Genomic DNA, 22,222 nt, shown 5'->3' on the forward strand with positions numbered 1-22,222 from the left:
TGCTTGAAGACATCGCCGATGGAAGAATACTCTCTGCCGCTTGCTGGAACACATCGCCCGGATGGAAGAAGACTCTCTGCCGCTTGCTGGAACACATCGCCCGGATCGGATGAGGAGTTCGACCCGGTGTGGTGAAGACTAGGTAGGGAGATCTTCAGGGGGGTAGTGTTAGGTTTATTTAAGGGGGGTTTGGGTTAGATTAGGGGTATGTGGGTGGTGGGTTGTAATGTTGGGGGGTGGTATTGTGTTTTTTTGCAGGCAAAAGAGCAGTTTTCTTTGGGGCATGCCCCCACAAAAGGCCATTTTAAGGGCTGGTAAGGTAAAAGAGCTTTTAACTTTTTTTAATTTAGAATAGGGTAGGGAATTTTTTTATTTTGGGGGGCTTTATTATTTTATTAGGGGGCTTAGAATAGGTGTAATTAGCTTAAAAATCTTGTAATCTTTTTTTTATTTTTTGTAATTTAGTGTTTGTTTTTTTTTTAATTTAGTTTAGTTTATTTAATTGTATTTTTAGATAGATATTTGTAGTTTATTTAATTTATTGATAGTGTAGGTGTATTTGTAACTTAGGTTAGGATTTATTTTACAGGTAATTGGGTAATTATTTTAACTAGGTAGCTATTAATTAGGTAATAACTATTTAATAGCTATTATACCTAGTTAAAATAATTAACAATTTACCTGTAAAATAAGTATAAACCCTAACATAGCTATAATGTAATTATTAATTATATTGTAGCTATCTTAGGGTTTATTTTATAGGTAAGTATTTAGATTTAAATAGGAATATTTTAGTTTATAATATGAATTTGATTTATTTAATAAGAATTTAGTTAGGGGTGTTAGGGTTAGATAGAGTTAATATAGTTAATATAAATACTATAGTAACTATATTAACTATATTAACCCTAATATAATTAGGGTTAATATAGTTAATATATATAATGTAATAAATATATTAACTATAATATACTTAGGGTTAATATAGATAATATAGCTGGCGGTGGGGTAGGTAGATTAAATTAAGGGTTAATAATTTTAATATAGATGGCGGCGGTGTAAGGGGTTCACATTAGGGGATAGATCAGTTAGATGGTGGCGGTTTTAGGGGCTCACAGTAGGGGGTTAGTTTATGTAGATGGCGGCGGTTTAGGGGTTAAATACTTTATTAGGGATTGCGGCGGGGGATCGCGGTTGACAGGGAGATAGACATTGCACATGCGTTAGGTGTTAGGTTTATTTTATCAGATCGCGGTTGACAGGGAGATAGACATTGCGCATGCGTTAGGTGTTAAGTTTATTTTAGCAGATCGCGGTTGACAGGGAGATAGACATTGCGCATGCGTTAGGTGTTAGGTTTATTTTAGAAGATCGCGGTTGACAGGGAGATAGACATTGCGCATGCGTTAGGTGTTAGGTTTATTTTAGCAGCCAGTTTAGGGAGTTACGGGGCTCCAATAGTCAGTGTAAGGCTTCTTACGGCTGCTTTTTGTGGCGAGGTGAAAATGGAGTAAGATTTCTCCATTTTCGCCACGTAAGTCCTTACGCTGTATATTGGATACCAAATTGCGCGGGTTTGGTATACCTGCCTATGGCCCAAAAAACTACGGGCGACGGCAGAAATATACGCGCGTAACTTCTAGGTTACGCCGTATATAGGATACCAAACCCGCGCAAATATTGGCGTCGCCGACTTTTGCGGGCGACGATTTTTATCGGATCGACCCCAGTGTGTCTAAACATTTTGTAGAGGTACACAATTGTGATCCAAGATCGTTAAAAATACAGATAATTGATTGGATACCTCCTACAGCAGAGAATAGGCTCCTTAAGTTAAGGAAACAAGAGACCTATTGGATTTTTAAATTGGAAAGTTCTGAACCCATAGGATTAAATGTGGATCTAGATATACAGGCATACATGTAATATAGGACATCCTGTTTTAACTATTGCATCATGCAAATACGAGTTTATTTTAAAAATATTTTTAATAATTATTTTAGCAATAGTAATGTAATCACAATAATGAAATCAAATATTGGTTACGAGTATATATGAAATTTCACTTTTTAAATATTGTTTGTTAGATGTGCAATTTTAAAATTCTGTATTTATTTATTGTGTGTGTGTGTGTATATGTGTATATATATATATATATATATATATATATATATATATATTATAGTGCTTATGTATGTTGTAATATTCTTATATGCATTTTTGAAAAAAAACAGTGCAAGGTAAATTGATACAGTTAAGTAACTCATGTTATACAATTTAACCACGGCATTTTAAACATTGTTTCACAGTATACGGCAACGTCATCTGCTCATATGGAGTGATTGGCTATTTGGGCCAGAGAGGCATTCTTTTGTAATACAAAAAAGCCAGCGTATGCCGTAGATGTCAAACAATCTTACCTCTTGAGAAAGCCTGACCGGCGTCGGGGGGGGGGGGGGGGGGGGGACGCGTTGAGGATTATTCAGTGTAAGACACAGCTTATGGTGACCGACAACCCACACAGGTCTAAAGGAGGTCTCGCATAAAATTCAGTGAGACTGATAATATAGAGACTGTGGAATTCCAACAAAGGAAGCAGTTCACATACAAAAGTACAGCAGAGCACAGCAGTTACACCGGATTGGTTATACTGACAGGCTGAATATTATCTTAAATCCTGTAAGTGCAATTGTATTTAGCGCTTATATTTTATTAATAAAAACTTTACTTGAGTCGGAGGATGCGCTCTTGTTTTTCTTTTCAGATTGCACAAATTCTTCTCTGAAGTATAAGAGACAGTGGATAGAAGAGCAGCACCCGGCTGAAGTTTCCCTAACTGAGGTGAACGTTAGCAGCCTCTGTGTTCCTTATGCAAACTATTTTAAAGGATTCTTTAGAAGAACAAGCAAAGACCCTTTAAAAATAGACTTATCTTTTTGAATTTGAACATTGCCGTTTAATACAGGTCTTATACAGCACATTTGTATTGACATTACTAAATTCATATGGTCAATTATCCTTTGATAAACTTATGTAAACATAGTTTTAAGCATTAATTTGAGTAGAACAACATCATTTTTTAATATAGCTATTTTATTGCTCTTCTTTTTTATATTTAAATCTTAAGGGTTCTGTTTCGTATCTATTTTTAGCGCCCATGTATTCCTTTTCCATACTTCGCTTATATAGCTAGCTTTCTGTTTTAAGCTCAATTTGGCATACTTGTTTTTTCCAAGGTCATGCACTTTCATAGGGATAAATAGATCCTCTTTAACTTTATCAGTTTCTGCGAGGAATTGCGAATGATCTCCCTCTTTAGCGGACTTAGCGTCCCTCTTGTGGAGAGATATGGTTAATACATCACCGTCTAAGGAAATATTTGCTATCTTTCCAGGCAAAATTTTAAAAGTATTACCATCAGAACCACTTAAGGGAGTCTGATCATCTATTTGTAGGATAGTGATTCCAGGTACAGAGTCATTCCTGAAATTAATCTCAACAGCATCTGGCTTCTCTTCCACAATGTGACAGTTATGTCTGGTGAGAGACATACCGGACCGCTCATAATTAATAGGCCTTTTTACTTGTGACCAATTACATTATTTAAGCAATCAATTATGGTGCTTAATAACTTCAGGAGATCACTACCAATTATCAAACGATCAGTTGGCAGATCCACTATAATGACAGGGTGTCTTATTACCCTGTTCCCCAGTTTTAGCTTTAACCACGCCGTACCATAGACTTTGAAAGAGTCACCCCCAGCACCTATTAGTGAACCATCAAATTCTTTTATCTTAGGTTTGTGGGGTGTTAGCTCATTTAGCTGTGTAGTACCTGTGGGATAAAATAGTTGCCTGAGATCCAGTATCAATTAATCCCATTATAGGGTTAGCAACTGAATCCTGGAGTTCAGCACATACATAATATCTTCCTGCAGTTTCTACCATTTCACACATAAAATTTTCATGTTTACACAATTGTGGGCTTCGCAACGTTACCTGAATCCACCACATTACCTGATGCAGAAGAATTTTCATTCTTAGCAGTCCTTTCCTCTGTAATAGGGTTGACAGGGTTCCTGTGTACTGCATCTGTGGGAATAAGGTTAGTGGAAAACTGCAAAGGAAGAGGTTTGTTAGAGCTTCCTGGCTGAGGTTGCTTTTCATCACAGCTAAAACGTCCGTTTTGCGGCTGTAGGGAGAGAACATGATTAGTACCATTATTGACATTTATCATTTTATTTGGTATATCTCTCCACTCTCCTTTAGGTAATACCGCAGTATTTATGACTCTGCCTGTGGCCCACTGCTGGTCACTGGCTGTACCCCTAAAAAGGATTACTAGGGTGCTGAGCCGTCAAAGCTTGACTCATATTAGTAAATAGTGTACATAATTGACTTACTTGCATACTGAGTTTGCCCACTTGATTGGAAAAGCTATTTCTACCCATGGACCGATTTTTTTGATGTCCCAGGGTACTGATTCCTAGATCCTTGGGATCCCTCAGAATCATAGCTATTATTTCTATTTTGATGTGGTTGTGTTTGGGTTTCAACTTGTTCAGCGTTAATGTCTTGTTGAGCACTATTTACTTGGGGTGTCTGGTTACCTTGACAGTATTTTCGACACTTTTGGTATTTATTTTTACGGGGGTATCAATTACCTTGTGGGTGTTCATCTCTTTGACGTTAATTATTTATCTGGGTATGCCCCCCATTTTGAGTATATTCTCTCTGCGCCTTGGCCCTTGATGGGGGAGGGGCAGAGTTAAAACTTTGTGGGAAGGCCTGTTTTTTTGGGCCACTTCCGCATACGTTTTCTTTTTAGACTCTAAGTTTAGGGGGCTAGGTGACACCCTAGTTTCTGCCACAATTTTGGAGCTGGGCCTTGGTTGCCTTTTAACCCCCTGTTCACTGGACTGCTGAATAGAGTATAACTTTGTACTCTCTTTGATCAGCCAGTCCAATGAGCAGTTCTCACCAAAATCTCAAGCCAGATCAATTTTGATGTGTGAGGGCAGTGCTTCAAAAAATAAATTCTCAAATTCTGAGCTCTCAAATTTGGGGTAATCTTCGGCCATACTGTATGCACTTTTTAGTGCAGAAAGGAATTTAATTGGGCTTTGATTCATGCCACATTTCAAATTTTCAAATTAATTATTTTAGGGGTGCCATATACCTTATTAGACGCATCTTGGGTCTTCTTAGGGACCTTCTTGTTAGGGTTGGAGTGTTTCCTATCTGCCCTTTTACTATAGGGAGACCCCTTACGCATATTAGCATTATAGGGGCTATTTGGGTAGCTGGCTCCGCCCTCTGACTCACTATAATCATTGCCCTTTCCCCCTGAAGTGTAGCAGTTCCCTGAATTTAAAACATACGGTGACTGTCTATGTGGGAAGTTTATCTTTGAGCCAATCAGTGACCTGTGTTTAAATTCTTTCCTAAAGTTCTATAATTCACTTCTCATAAGTCCTTTTAGGTCTCTAAAATACCTGCATTATCCTCAATGCTAATAGAGGGGGTTTCATTATGGCGAGATTGTCTTTTTAAATGTTCTATTTGGGCTACTAAATCTTGGTTATGCTCTTCTAAGGCGGCCATGTCTCGTTTAAATGTAACAATTAAATTTTCGGCTATTTCTAAACTCTTTTCGCACTTGCATCTTCTAGCCCCTGTATTTGCAATTCCTTTTCTAGAAGGTGTGTGGACATTTTGTCAATAATGCATATTACAAGGGGCCAGGATTTGAGTATTAGTTCATCCCATTTTTTTAGATTTTTGCATTGATTAATTTTTAATAATTCTTGGAACAATTCACTTTTTTAATTCCACCTTCCATCACCAATAGAAATATTTTTAGCCTTAATTGCAAGCATACCCATATAATCATTTAAATCACCCGCAATATTACACCTCTATTTAATGTGACCTATGACGTCCATTTTAAGGACATCACCCTTAGTGAGGGGTAATCTTGGGGAATATATTTCAATACTGAGTACAGATTAATTTGCTTAACTTCTAGTAACAGACATTATTATTTTGGCTTAGTATTTGGTTAATTAAAAACGCTAATACAATTTTTACAAACGGAAAAAAAAAATATATATATATTTTTTTTAGATAATTTCTATTTACTACAAAATATGTTATACCAATGTGATTAAGATAATAATCTTTCAGCAGTGCCTCCAGATAAAGTCAGTATATACCAGGGTAATAATATAATTTTTTAATTATTATTCTTTAAAATAACCTCCAATTAAATATATATACGAAACAATTGAAATTAATATTTATTCCTAAATTCTTGAGATTAGTTAAATTTATAAACACATTGAAATATATTTATATACGGCTAGATTTAGAGTTCTGCGTTAGCCGTCAAAACCAGCGTTAGAGGCTCCTAACGCTGGTTTTGGGCTACCGCTGGTATTTAGAGTCTTGTAGGTAAGGGTCTAACGCTCACTTTCCAGCCGCGACTTTTCCATACCGCAGATCCCCCTACGCCATTTGCGTATCCTATCTTTTCAATGGGATCTTTCTAACGCTGGTATTTAGAGTCTTGGCTGAAGTGAGCGTTAGAAATCTACCGACAAAACTCCAGCCGCAGAAAAAAGTCAGGAGTTAAGAGCTTTCTGGGCTAACGCCGGTTCATAAAGCTCTTAACTACTGTGCTCTAAAGTACACTAACACCCATAAACTACCTATGCACCCCTAAACCGAGGTCCCCCCACATCGCCGCCACTCTATTACAATTTTTTAACCCCTAATCTGCCGACCACACACCGCCGCCACCTACATTATCCCTATGTACCCCTAATCTGCTGCCCCTAACACCGCCGACCCCTATATTATATTTATTAACCCCTAATCTGCCCCCCAACGTCGCCGCTACCTACCTACAATTATTAACCCTTAATCTGCCAACCGGACCTCACCGCTACTATAATAAAGTTATTAACCCCTATTCCGCCTCACTCCCGCCTCAATAACCCTATAATAAATAGTATTAACCCCTAATCTGCCCTCCCTAACATCGCCGACACCTTACTTCAAGTATTAACCCCTAATATGCCAACCGGACCTCACCGCTACTCTAATAAATTTATTAACCCCTAAAGCTAAGTCTAACCTTAACACTAACACCCCCTAAGTTAAATATAATTTAAATCTAACAAAATAAATTAACTCTAATTAAATAAATTATTCCTATTTAAAGCTAAATACTTACCTGTAAAATAAACCCTAATATAGCTACAATATAAATTATAATTATATTGTAGCTATTTTAGGATTAATATTTATTTTACAGGCAACTTTGTATTTATTTTAACCAGGTACAATAGCTATTAAATAGTTATTAACTATTTAATAGTTACCTAGTTAAAATAATTACAAAATTACCTGTAAAATAAATCCTAATCTAAGTTACAATTAAACCTAACACTACACTATCATTAAATTAATTAAATAAAATACCTACAATTACCTACAATTAAACCTAACACTACGCTATCAATAAATTAATTAAATACAATACCTACAAATAAATACAATTAAATAAACTAACTAAAGTACAAAAAATAAAAAAGAACTAAGTTACAAAAAATAAAAAAATATTTATAAACATTAGAAAAATATTACAACAATGTTAAGCTAATTACACCTACTCTAAGCCCCCTAATAAAATAACAAAGCCCCCCAAAATAAAAAAATGCCCTACCCTATTCTAAAATAAAAATAGAAAAGCTCTTTTACCTTACCAACCCTTAAAAGGGCCTTTTGCGGGGCATGCCCCAAAGAATTCAGCTCTTTTGCCTGTAAAAAAACCCCATACAATACCCCGCCCCCAACATTACAACCCACCACCCACATACCCCTAATCTAACCCAAACCCCCTTTAAATAAACCTAACACTTAGCCCCTGAAGATCTCCCTACCTTATCTTCACCACACCGGGTTCACCGATCCGTCCTGGCTCCGACGTCTTCATCCAAGCCCAAGCGGGGGCTGAAGATGTCCATGATCCGCCTGAAGTTTTGATCCAAGCGGGAGCTGAAGAGGTCCCTGATCTGGCTGAAGTCTTGATCCAAGCGGGAGCTGAAGAGGTCCATGATCCGGGCTGAAGTCTTCTATCAAGCGGAATCTTCAAACTTCTTTCTTCCGGATCCATCTTCATCCCGCCGACGCGGAACATCCATCTTCACCGACGACTTCCCGACGAATGACGGTTCCTTTAAGGGACGTCATCCAAGATTGCGTCCCTCGAATACCGATTGGCTGATAGGATTCTATCAGCCAATCGGAATTAAGGTAGGAAAATTCTGATTGGCTGATGGAATCAGCCAATCAGATTCAAGTTCAATCCGATTGGATCAGCCAATCAGATTGAGCTCGCATTCTATTGGCATTCTATTAGCTACAATATTATAATTTATATTGTAGCTATATTAGGGTTTATTTTACAGGTAAGTATTTAGCTTTAAATAGGAATAATTTATTTAATAAGAGTTAATTTATTTCGTTAGATTTAAATTATATTTAACTTAGGGGGGTGTTAGGGTTAGGGTTAGACTTAGCTTTAGGGGTTAATACATTTATTAGAGTAGCGGTGAGGTCCGGTCGGCAGATTAGGGGTTAATACTTGAAGTTAGGTGTCAGTGATGTTAGGGAGGGCAGATTAGGGGTTAATACGATTTATTATAGGGTTAGTGAGGCGGATTAGGGGTTAATAAATTTATTATAGTAGCGGTGAGGTCCGGTCGGCAGATTAGGGGTTAATAATTGTAGGTCGGTAGCGGCGACGTTGGGGGCGGCATATTAGGGGTTAATAAATATAATATAGGGGTCGGCGGTGTTAGGGGCAGCAGATTAGGGGTACATAGGGATAACGTAGGTTGCGGCGGTGTACAGAGCGGCAGATTAGGGGTTAAAAAAAATATGCAGGTGTCAGCGATAGCGGGGGCGGCAGATTAGGGGTTAATAAGTGTAAGGTTAGGGGTGTTTAGACTCGGGGTACATGTTAGGGTGTTAGGTGCAGACATAGGAAGTGTTTCCCCATAGGAAACAATGGGGCTGCGTTAGGAGCTGAACGCTGCTTTTTTGCAGGTGTTAGGTTTTTTTTCAGCTCAAAATGCCCCATTGTTTTCTATGGGGGAATCGTGCACGAGCACGTTTTTGAAGCTGGCCGCGTCCGTAAGCACCGCTGGTATTGAGAGTTGCAGTGGCTGTAAATATGCTATACGCTCCCTTTTTGGAGCCTAACGCAGCCCTTCTGTGAACTCTAAATACCAGCGGTATTTAAAAGGTGCAGGGGAAAAAAAGCCAGCGTTAGATACGCGGGTCGTTACCGACAAAACTCTAAATCTAGCCGATAGAAACTAGAATAGATTATGAATCAACTATACACGCTTATGCTGTTATAATATTCTTTACAAAGTAAATCAAAAATATATCTCTAAAATGGACTTTACTTACAATGAATCACATAAAAATATCACAATAAAATACCAGAATCTTCTATAATTAGCCAATAACTCTAATTCAATGCCCAATATGGATTACAAACTTACTCTGCTTAATTTACCACATTTAGAGATTGAAATACCATAACCAATTAATATGAGATTCCACAATATTAAGCCTGACTATGAAAAACAAAAGACCTTTAGCAAATATGATTATTAATCATTAATGTGACTAGTTAAAACTACACAGGACTATGGATATAAATTTAAAAATACAAATTGTGCTCTTTAAATACCAGCTGCAATCTAACTGTAGCAACAATAAATGTATTTGCTTTAAAATATTAACTTATAGTCACTGTCTTACTTTAAGCCAATTAAATGTTTCAGCTTTTTCAGATAGATCCGGTTCACCTCATATGAAAAAAGTTATTGCAATATGAATAAGGAAGTTAGCCCAATTTTTGCTTATAGAGATTGTGTTTCCAACAGGCCAGCAAGGTTATCAGTCAAAATTTTAGCAAGCAAAGACCACTTCTATCCTCTCGCATGAGGTTATATCACGTGATACACCCCACCCCCTTTTTATACTAATCATTAGTGAACCTTTTGGATACGCTCCACGGTGCTGTCTGTGATAGCCCTCCGGAGCTGAACATCTCTTATTGGCTTATTTGGTTTTGCATATGTTTTAAACAGTCAATTCGTTTTGGCTGTCACACCAGTTCCAATCCACTAGGGGCAGCAGATAACCAGAAATGCAGTCTCACCATCAATATTACTGCAGTTTAAATATCTCACCTTAAAATGTTCATTCAGTATACTATAATTTCTTGCATTAATAAGTTATATGTTTCACCTATATGGATTCATATGTTATCATTTAATGTGAGTATTTCAAGACTAAATATGAGTATATTCCATTTATAATATCTCTACAAATATTTATATATAGACAGACTTCCTATACATTCGGATACCAGGTCTATGCATAACCTTAAATCTATACAATATATCTATCTGATGTATACTTCCATACAATTCTACTTATAATATTTCAAGAGATGCATTCAAAGTTACATATTTATTATGAGGGGATTCAAAATAATTTTTAATACCCTCAGCATGAATTTGATTCATATATCAATTTATATTCTGATTTAACATTGTTTTGAACGCATAAAATACAAATAAGGGGGGGGGGGGGAAGCTAGCTCTGAATCTGAGCGTTCGCACTACACATCAGCTCCGGGTATATTTAGAAAACAAAGCATTCTTGACCGCTCAGAGCAGACAAATTGTACCTGAAAGGCGACCGATTGTTGGGTGAAACATATCAGGCAACGGCTACGGCGTAGGATGCTAGCTTAGTGGAACTTACCATCTCCCATACCCATCGAGATCAAAGCAGTGCACACGAGGAAGATGCCATCTTTTCTTCACCTCCGGGTAAAATTGCCTTCTATTTACAGATTACATCTCTATGCTCCAGGGGAAGCCAGAGGCTCTGACTTAGATGGCTGGATGTTTATCAAGCAGAGGCCTTACTATCTTGCACATCCTCTTCCCGGTAACCCGGATTACGAAGCTGCAATCTAATAACTAAGTAATGCTGGCAGTCTTCAGCTAAGAGTTGCTTACCAGATACGGCAGCCTATCTATACCCATCATCCCCTCAGTATGGATGGACATATCTACAATGTAGTTATCAAAGACCTGTTAAGGGAACTTGAATAGAAAATGGACGGGTGCTTTGAACGTCTGCTCAACTCATTATAAACCGTGGGCTCGCAAGCAGAGAAAATAGCTCAGAGGAATTTTAGACAACTTTACAGATCCCTGTCCCTAGCTCCCACACCCAGGTGCTTACCGATTCACCAACTAGATCAACAATGGACTATGTCAGTGTTGCAATGGAGGTACACGCGTTGGACTCTATTTGGATAGACCATTCCACTCTAGCAGCATCGACAGTGCCTGAAACGGCACTTCAGTGATCCTCACAGTCATGGAGAGTCTTCAGACACGTTGATGAAATTACGCCTTGGAAGTACAATAGCTTTGAGGAGATCTTCTCCAAAGAGACATGATATGCATTGCTATAGCCACATCTACCTGAAAGATGGAAATCTCAGATGTAGACTTTCAGTGACCTCACTTTGGATGGCCGGGAGAGCCTTATATCCTAGAACATTCTGTTATCTGTAAAATACATACCTACAGAAGACTGGGATCGGGTAGACAGCCATATATCCCCACCTGTCAGATATGTTCCTAACTATAGTAACTCAGTTATGCAGGGTAATATGACGACCTAATAGTCAGAAGAGTTAGGTATTATACTGCCCCAGGCAATATAAACCTGGTTTTAAACCTTTAAAAGCTTAAAGTTTTATTTGAGTCTTAGTTAAGTGTGCCCAGATTACATAACTTATTTAGAGATCTCCTACTATTGTATTGGAATTAAACAGTTAGGTCTATGTGGTTTTTGTTCCTTGGGTCAATGTATATTTGCTCAGAATGAGTAGAGATGGTTTATCTGCTCAGTAGTGTTGTAAAATATTCTCATCTACCTAGATAGCATTATTTATAGCTTTGTCATACCATGTTGTAAGCGAACATCTTAAAGGGCGAGATATCCAACTCATCCAAGCAAAAATGCCACTATTGAGCATCACAATTTAAAACTCAAGATACCTCATATATATGCTGATATTAGACTTCAGTAAAGTTTATTTAATGTACTATAATTAATATGTATGTTGTGTTCTTTGGTTCATATCTACATATGAGCCTAGAAACGGCCTTTGCTTGATAATGGAGACATTAAAAGAGACTACAACCCACTCACACTATAAATTAGTATGTTAACAGGATCTCATATTCTATATACTGCTATGGCTATAGTGTACTGTTATTCACAGATATTTGTTATGCCTGTAGTAATTAGCACAATTTGTCCTTTAGAATTCAAGCATAGGAGTTACTCTGTTCAATGGTTCATTGTCATGCTTTTTATATCTTTTTTCTAATATCCTGAAACTCCTCATACTGTTACTGGAGTTGTACCTCCGTCACCCACATTTTGAAACCCCAAAGTCTATAAGACAGAATCCACCTCCCTCAGCCTCACATCTTTGTAGTGGTGCTTACCCGCTGAACTACCCTCCCTTATCGCCTGTCAGCACATTGACCCAAGTTTTCACTTAGCTAGTAGTTAATCCTGATACTTTGCTGTTTTTTAAGTGCCATGATATAGTCTGCATTTCTACAGTATCTTACTCTTATCTCATACTAGACATGTTTTTATCAGGACAATAGAATTGTAAGGGCCATGCTTGTAGCTACAAAGCTTTGTACGTATCCTATATTAGCTGGCCTAACAGCCATCATAATAGCTACCCTCATTACCAAATATATATATTTAAAACAAGGTTTCCAGACATAATAACTTTGTACTTTTTCTATTTATATGGTTGTATCACTGTTTTGACTATTAGTTTTGACTACTCATGTCTGTTAAATGTCCACTCGTATTGAAATCGAACCTCAATAAAAAAAAAAAAATCAATTAAACGAAATACGAATAAGGTATAATTCATTTAGCAATTTATTGTATGTATATCTCTTTACATTGGGAATTCTCTGTTTAATCGGATGCCTGCAATAAAAGAAACAGGGTTTTTATTCTGAGATTTTTGGTACACATTTCAAATTTATTAATGTAGCTAATTATTCAATACAGCAGATATTTATTCAATATAGCATAATTTTCAGATCTATCTCTTTCTCTCTTACTCTCGCTATCTCTATCTCTATCTATATATATTTTAAATTATTATGAAGATTAGGCAAAATTTCTTTATCTGAGAATTTGCTGTTATCTGAACCAGCAGCCTTTCCAAATGAGAATGTGTATCAGATCTTCAAAGAGGGTCTAGTGCATATCATGGGGATTTTCACATGTGTCTGTTAAGTGACCATATACTGGGAATCTGAGCATGTCTTCCATCAAAACACATAATATTGTCTCCATCAGCCCAAGATGCATCCTGGCTTGGGTAATTACCAGGCCCATGTCTACCCTTCCTGTGGAGCTGTGAGCTTCAAAAGGATTAATTAGTGACCTATCTTCACTAATTGAAAAATTGTATCATCTCTTTTGTTCTCAACTTTTCTTAAGCAGTGAGGGGGCAGGGGCTATAGTGAGACCAATTCATATCAAATTAGATATTAGCTTAAAATGAAATATTAGATTATGTGATAAATCTGTAGTTTATTTAATGTTATTTCACAGGTACCCTGACAAGGTTGTATGCACCTTGGCTTCCATTTATTATTCTGCATATGGACAAGGTTCTCCTGAAGAGACACTGGTCTCTGGAGCAGCATTGACTACTGGAATTTAAGATTGTGCCACCAACTGAGCAAAAGCAGAGCTTGCCAGTAATTCCAGTAGAATGAGTCTGGATTGTCTGACGTCCTCAAGCTATACTAGAAAATGATCAGTTGTACAAAAACACTGATTTACATTAACAACCATTACAGATCTAATAGCTTACACCCAAAAGTAAGACATAAGAAAATGACATATTGCACTTTATGTGAACTCTCTTAGAAAGTATAAATTATCAACAGCACATAATTATCTGAAACTGTATAAGAGATGTTATTCTTTTTGCACAGCAATTGGAGAGATGGCCCTTTAAAGAACCGTATTTTGAAATTTTGGGGGAAAATGTAATTATTTGTTATATTTTGAAGATGTTTTTTCAAGTGGGCAAACTGAATAAACTAGATTTTTTCATATAAATTAATAAATTAAAACATCTATAGAATGAATTGAAATAAATGACGATTATATTAAATTACAATTAATATAATTATTTATGTTTGTTTTTGAAAAAGAAACGGAGACTAACCCATTAATATTATATAAGTGGGTTCATTTTACACAGATTCTTTTAGCAACATCTTCTTCAGGAATCCTGACATAAACTGTTGAGTTTTTGCATTTCATGTCTCCTTTGTCATTTCCCATTGTTATTAGCATGGAGACTTTTTAATTTTTCTTTTTAATAACCATATCTGATTTTATTTTTCCAATGATTTAAAAAAATATTATATGCGATGTTCGATCCGCCCCCTATTCGTCATCATTGAGTAATACGTTGACCCTGTACCTCACAGTCACACATTCCAGCCAATCAGCAGCAGACCCTCCCTCCCAGACTCTCCTACCTCCTGGACAGCATCCATTTTAGATTCATTTGGAAGCTGCATTCTTAGTGAGAGGAGGGACAGTGTAGCTGCTGCTGATTTAATACAGAAATCGATAGCTAGGCTAGTGTATTCAGTGTCCACTACAGTCCTGAAGGACTCCTCTGATCTCTGCTGTAAGGACAGCACCCCAAAAAGCCCTTTTTAGGGCTAGAACATCAGTCTGCTTTTTTTTTTTTCCTGTGTAATCTAATTGCAGTTGCCTGTCTGCCAGCGTGTGTGTCAGGCTCACAGCGTATACTGTGCCCACTTGCCCAGTGCCACCACTCATATCTGGTGTAACAGTAGTGTAGATTTAAAAAAACCCAACACTTTTTTGACTGTGTTAAATAATAGCAGTCAGTTTCCTTCACACATGTGCGTTTCAGTGCCTGCCTGCCAGGGCACAGTGTCACCCCAGTGCAACTCATATCTGGTGTAACAGTAGTGTAGATTTAAAAAAAACAACACTTTTTTGACTGTGTTAAATAATAGCAGTCAGTTTCCTTCACACTAATAATAATAAAAAAGGGATTATCTATCTTTTAAAACAATAAAAATTCTGGTGTAGACTGTCCCTTTAAATGGGGAGTTTGGTCTGTCACTGTGAAGCGGGCATAACCCTTACACTACCTGATCGATACAACATCATACCTGATGTTTTAAAGCACGTTATTCCAAACAATTTAGGAATGTTAGGTGATTTATGCCCTTTATGGATTAAAACTAGACTCTGCATCAACTATGTAATTTTCCATGGGAGTTTTGCCATGGATCCCCCTCCGGCATGCCACAGTCCAGGTGTTAGTACCCTTGAAACAACTTTTCCATCACTATTGTGGCCAGAAAGAGTCCCTGTGGGTTTTAAAATTCGCCTGCCTATTGAAGTCTATGGCGGTTCGCCCGTTTCGCCCGTTCGCGAACAGTTGCGAAGTTCATGTTCGCGAACGCAAAATTTTAGGTTCGCGACATCACTAGTTGGCATGGAAAGATATTGCATCTGGTTTGTTTGCTTCTTCTTGTTATATACATTTCTATTAAGCTAATTTGTTTCACAATCGACTTATTTTTTTTTATATTGCCTCTAATACATTATCTCATTATTTTAAAAATACAGATACATGGTTTTTTTAATGAAAATAACTAATGTCCTTATATGTTTAGATTTAGATGAATGTCATTAATTTTAAGATTGTTTGTCTTGATCGAATTATTGAGAACAAACGGAGCGTTGTGATCATTTAAATGAGGTTCAGAGGTGATATGATAAAATGACTTTACATAAATGTTTCTTTTCTCCTTTAATAATGCTAATACAATTATTTTTATTTAGGTAGATGCTTACAAACTGGTACTGAGATGAGAACATTTGGATTCACAAACAGATCAAGTATGAAAATGCTGTCATTATTATACCAAGTTGGCAGTGATTTTGCTCATTATCTTTGTAAACAGCCTGGATATATGAATGTTAAAAAATGTGGGATCAGTGACTTTTTGGTAATTTGCTGTAGTGCTAACTGGAAGCATCCAAAGTGTAAATTTCAGAATGTCTCTATTCAACAACTTTATCAACATCATTATTTCTAAACAATATAGTGGTTCTAGTTCAGTCAGTGATGTGATATTCCCCATGGGATAAAAAAAATGCACCGAATCCTATATAGAAATGATCTAATGATAGCAGGAACCGAAATTCCTGTAAATTGTGCATGGCAGAATAAACTAAAGATTTATTCTGCACAAAAATCACACACTGAGTTATGTTCTTTGCTTTTCAAAGGTATGAAAGACTAGAAGACCAACTGAATGACCTCACTGATCTTCACCAACATGAGACAACTAATTTAAAGCAGGATCTAGTCAGCATTGAAGAAAAGGTTGCATATCAAGCATATGAACGTTCCAGAGATATTCAGGTAATTGTCAAATAAGTGACCGGCATTCAAATGATTTTTTTCCTATCTAGTTATTTCTACATGTATAAATTTTTTATTACATCATTATATTGTCACTAGGTAATGATTTTCCTAAGACTCTGCATGTGTTTTATGATAAGCTGCATTGCATTTAAAGAGATTCTAAACATGTCATCTGTCTTGTGTCCATTTAATTGTGGCTACATTTTATTTCACAAAGTATAATTTGCTTTTTGTTGCATCTAAAACAGAGCATTTTAAAATGCATTACAGGGTTGTTGTTTTTTCTTCTGTAAAATGAATCTTCCTGTACAGAGGTTTTTTTGTTTTGTTTTTTAGTGCTTGTAAGGCACAAGCCACTTTCCTCTAATAAAGCTTTGGGAGTTTTATTTTTTAATAGATCGTGATCAGTCCTTTAAAGACCAGTTGTACACATGCATGCACCATGCTTCAAATATAAAACTTTATTGTAATGTTTCATGCAAAAAATGTTTAAATAGCGTTTTTATATGCATGATAGATATTTTCTTTTAGAAGCTTTTTAACCACTAACAGCTAGATATGATAACACATACAGGTGGATATGCCCTTTTTTGAGGCTCTGCAGAGTAAGTCTGACCACGCACATAAAGTTATTGTTTATTATGTAATTTTTTTAGACTTTTTTTTAGGAGGGGGCTGATCAATAGTATCTTCTTTTCTGACGTCTTCATAGGTTATACCTAATATGATTTATAGGACAGAATTATCTGCCAGTTAGTGTTTGGTTGGATTGTTTATTATAGAAAATAGAGGAAAGACCATTGGAAAAGTTAACTGTGTTTGTTTAAAGCTATAAAAAATTGGATGCAGGGATATATTTAAAGAGGTGTTTGAGCAAGAGAGACTTGGGAATTGAAGAAAGTTGGGAATTGGAGGATTAAGAAACTTGGAGAAAATTAGGAATTTGAGGATTAAGATGGGTGTATGAACTACCTTTAGCTATGCACTGTCTTTTATAAACATTTTGCACTGTTCTGAATATAAAATATTATGATAATATAACACATATATAAAATCATTTAAAACATTTCTAGAAATAATTGAACATTTAAAGTGATTGTAAACTTTAACGAACTAAAGCTCAGTATCAAAAAATAATCTTAAAAACATGGGCACTTTAATTCATTAAAGTTTACTAAGATGCTTATTTTTTTAAATACTTACCATTGCGGTATGGTAAACATAATGCAGATTCTCTGCACACATCTGCTTTCTTTAGCATTTTAAAACACTTACCATTGCATTATGGTAAACATAACGCCGATCCTCCGCCCACATCTCCTGTTTCTTTAGCATATGGATGACGAATGTGGCTTCCTCCAATCTTTGCATGACCACGAGCTGGAGGCCAAAGGGGGCACACAACGATTGGAGGAAGCTGGATTTGTCATCCATATGCTAAAGAAAGCAGGAGATGTGGGTGGAGGATCTGCCTTATGCTTACCATAACGCAATGGTAAGTATTTAAAAAAATAAAAGTCTTTGTAAACTTTATTGAATTAAAGTGCCACTGTTTTTAAGATTATTTTTTGATACTGGGTTTTAATTCATTAAAGTTTACAATCACTTTTTAATATTTAATGACCATTTAACATTATGCAACATAACTTAGAACAGAAAACACAATGTAAGTGATATTTTAAATAAAATATCAAAACTAACATTATCAACACTACAGCCTTGACTGTAAAGCGCAAATAAAGAATAGTTGGCACATAAGCTTGTTTCAATTACTACAATAGTTTTAAGATTGTTTTTTGGTAAATTATCATATCATAATAATTGGAAATCTATATTAAATAAGTAAATCAGGAAACTTAGTACATCAGACTTTCAGTAACAGCAACTTCTCCAGCACTGAAGGGATGTATGCATAATGCATAAAAGTGTTGTGGAGAAAATGGAGATGGCACGCAGAAGTACAATGCATAGACAGAAGCTGTAATAATTGCTCCATTCATCAAGCGCACAAAAGCTTTCAGCAAAATTAAATATCTTGCATTTTTGTTTTAATATCCATATGCACACATTTCATATGTTTACTTCCAACAGCTGTGACTGTGTTACAAAAAAGACTGCACAAGTTCTTAAATCAATTAAACCTGAAAAACTGAAATAAATGCTATCAGCAAGCACTGATTTATTGTGTAACTCTGAGGATTCATATGCCTGACTTTAAGGAATCTTATTTTTCCCCCAAACCAAGAATACCCACAAGATCTATCTCCCTGACAAATTTATATAAAAAAAATGAGTGCAGTTGATTCAGCTGTAGTCTTGTCTAAAAAAATCCTTTCTCCTGCCATTTAAACATGTCATTTTAAAAATGTTAATACAGCAAAAAATAATTGTAGCAACTGGAATTCAAACAAAACCAAATTGATTTAACCATTCCAAAAATGTTGAAATATAATCAAGAGACAGGGTTGCTCATTTTTTTTTTACATAGAATACTAAAGCAAATTTACCATACATATACAATTTATACACACACACTTTTATTTTTTGTTTCAGCTTTGTAACTATTACTGGTGACTACAAAACTGCTACATTTAAATTAAATTAGTCCAATCATTTTTAAGTTATTTAATGTAGGAAAAGTTACTTATAATTGGGAAATGTAATCAGTATTACAGCTTACATGGCTGGATGTATGTTCAGGAAATTTAGCATGCTAATAGATTTTTGACATGATCAAATGCCCTTTGGTAGTTTGAGGTTCATAACCTTTTATTATTTTTCAGCTATTTCATTTAAATTAACTTTTGTTTTACAGCAGTACAGGTTGTACAGTTATGTCACCATCTGACAATGCTTCTTTTTCAGCACATTATCAATCTAGCTGCAGTAGTCTGTCAGTAGGGGTAGTCTATTTCTGTGTTTGCTTCTCCAGACTTCTAAGGGGCTAATTCTCAAAAAATGTACAGCCTTGTGAGAAATGATAGTAAAGACTTCACAGGGTAGAACTCACTTAAAGTTACATAATACCCATATGTGAAATCACTTGAAATTGATGCAGCTTAAAGGGACAGTCTACTTGATTTTTTTTAATTGTTTAAAAAGATAGATAACCCCATTACTACCCATTCTCCAGGTTTGCATAACCATCATGGTTATGTTAATATTCTCTATAAACTTTAAGTTTGCCTGTTTTTAAGCCTCAGCAGGCCACCCCCTTATCTCTGTGCTTTTTAAATCTTGCACAACAGCTAGACTGTGCTAGTTCATGTGTGTCATATAGATAACATTGTGCTCACTACTGTTTAGAATGACAAAGGTTATACAAGAACCAGAAATCATTGGCTAAAATGCAAGATTGTTAAAGGCAATGAGATCAGGGGACAGTCTGCAGTGGCTTAGATACAGGTAATTATAGAGGTAAAAACTATATTAATATAACAGTGTTGTTTATGCAAAACCGGAAGAAAATGGTAATACATGGATTATCTATCATTTTAAAAAATAACAATTTTCAAGTAGACTGTCCCTATAACTTTAAAAAGCTGACAAAAAAACACCTGATCATCTCTTTGTAAAAAAAGAAAGATTTTACCTCAAAACTCCTTCAGCTCACCAGAGTAAATGCTTTGTGATCCTGTGCTACACGTGCAAGATGTGCGCTCCCTTGCAAGTCCTGGGCTATTCACCCTTATTGGATGCTTAACCCCTTCACTACCAGGAATTTCAGGAAAAAAAATGCCCAAAATGCAAGAGAATTTTTAGCTATCAATCCATTTAAACAGAAATAGAGCTTTGTTTTATTTACCTATCAAAACTATATAAATATTTTTAACAAGACAACCCAAGGTACTGATCTAAGCCCATTTTGGTACTTTTCATGCCACCGTTTTGCCATCAAATGCGATCATATTCAAAAAGTCATACATTTTTTCACAAACTTTGTTTTTTTTACTGAAATTATTTACATACTGCTTGTGCAATCATGACACAAATGATTCTAAAATCTTCTCTGGGGTCCCCTTTGTTTGGAAATAGCAGACATGCATGGCTAACACCCAGTAATAATGTTTGTAACAATATAGGTGATGCCATAAGAGAAGTATGTTAGTGTGGTGTTGAAGGGTGAGTAGGAGTTATATGCGAGGGAGAGAGGCTGTGTGTAAGGGAGAGCTGAGAGGGTGAGCAAGGGCTGGCATGTGAGAGACCGTGAGCTAATAGGATACGCAGGGATGTTTGTAAAGTAGAAGGGGTAAAGAAAAGACTGTGTGTAACAGAAAGTGAGGAGGGTGCTGTATTTGAGGGAGGGAGGAAAATGATTATGAAGAGAAGGGGTTGAGGAGGAAGCTGTGTGAGAGGGTGAGGAGGAGGTGGGAAGAGAGGTTGAGGAGGAGGCTGTGTTTGAGGAGGGAGCGCTAAGAAGAACACCAGAAGCTGGTGTGTGAGGGTTAATGGGATTTAGAGGGTGAGGGAGAGGTTGCTGAGAAGATTCATTTTATGGAGTGAGAGGTAAAGAAACATGTTGTGTGTGAGAGAAATGGAGGTGAGAGTGTGAGAAGGAGATTGCGTTGGAGGTGGCAGGATGTTCCCTCTTACTATAGGGTGATATCACTAGTAATTCCATTGTTGTAATCAGTAATGTCATTGACAAATGTTATCAGCAATTTGATGTGTGATGTCACTGATGGAGTCGTGCAAAGCTACCAAGGGCAGAGTGGGGGCAGTTTAAGTTAGGAATTTCCTTGCTTTTAAAGGTTTGATAGAAAACCTAAACTCTGGCTTTAACATAAGATTTTGCCCTCACAGCTGTGATATTGCAGCTAGATGCCATCTCTTGTTATATTTTCTTTTTTGGCAAAACATCCATAGGCAAAGGCATAACTAAACCTCAACTGGTCACAGGGCAAAGACTGTGACAGACCCCCATTTTAACAGTGCCCTTTCTGGCTGTTTGAAATCACCCAAAGGAGCAAGAGGAGCTGCTTCTCTTTTATTATGAGTCACCCTCCCCCCTTGGTCAGTCTGCTTTAGAACATATGCACTTGCGCAGCCTTCTTGTAGAAGTATTTTGCTAGTTTTGTTTTTAGAGCAACACACTGGTAGCCATTTTGAAAACCCTGTCACCTTATTTATAAAAGTAAAACCATATACTTTCCATACAGTGGCCCCCACCAGTCTCCCCTGATTGCAGTGCCAGATGGACCTCATAGAGTTGCAGGCCCAGTCTCAATTGAGACCTCTGAGACCACTGTTGCTACACCCATGATCATAGAAACAGTTGCTTTACACATTGCATCAATGGAAAATACTGTAGATACATTCATCTTGTCTATCTGACAGTCACATCAAGAGTGGTGGAATAGCAGGGGGTTTAAACAAGTTTCCCAGTTAGAGTATTAATTAAATAGGGCCATCTCAGAGACATGGAAGTCAATATTAAACGGAAAAGGGGGGGGGGGTGTAGGAAAAAACGCTCCTAAAAAAGAACTTACTGTCCGAAGAATTATGAGAACAATCCAAATAAATAAAATATATACAAAAATTAGGAATGATAAAATGAGTCCAAAAA

The 22,222-nt window shown here is 36.5% G+C and overlaps 1 protein-coding gene across 1 annotated transcript in view; it reads left to right on the forward strand.

The window, feature by feature from the left end:
- The window catches only part of TMCC3 (transmembrane and coiled-coil domain family 3), a 259,710-nt gene that overhangs the window by 211,684 nt on the left and 25,804 nt on the right, over positions 1-22,222 (forward strand). The window contains exon 3 of the mRNA XM_053716895.1: positions 16,518-16,653. Coding sequence (XP_053572870.1) covers positions 16,518-16,653 — 136 coding nt within the window. The remainder of the gene's footprint in view (positions 1-16,517; positions 16,654-22,222) is intronic.

The sequence above is a fragment of the Bombina bombina genome, chromosome 6, assembly GCF_027579735.1.
Source record: "Bombina bombina isolate aBomBom1 chromosome 6, aBomBom1.pri, whole genome shotgun sequence".
NCBI classification, from domain to species: Eukaryota; Metazoa; Chordata; class Amphibia; order Anura; family Bombinatoridae; genus Bombina; species Bombina bombina.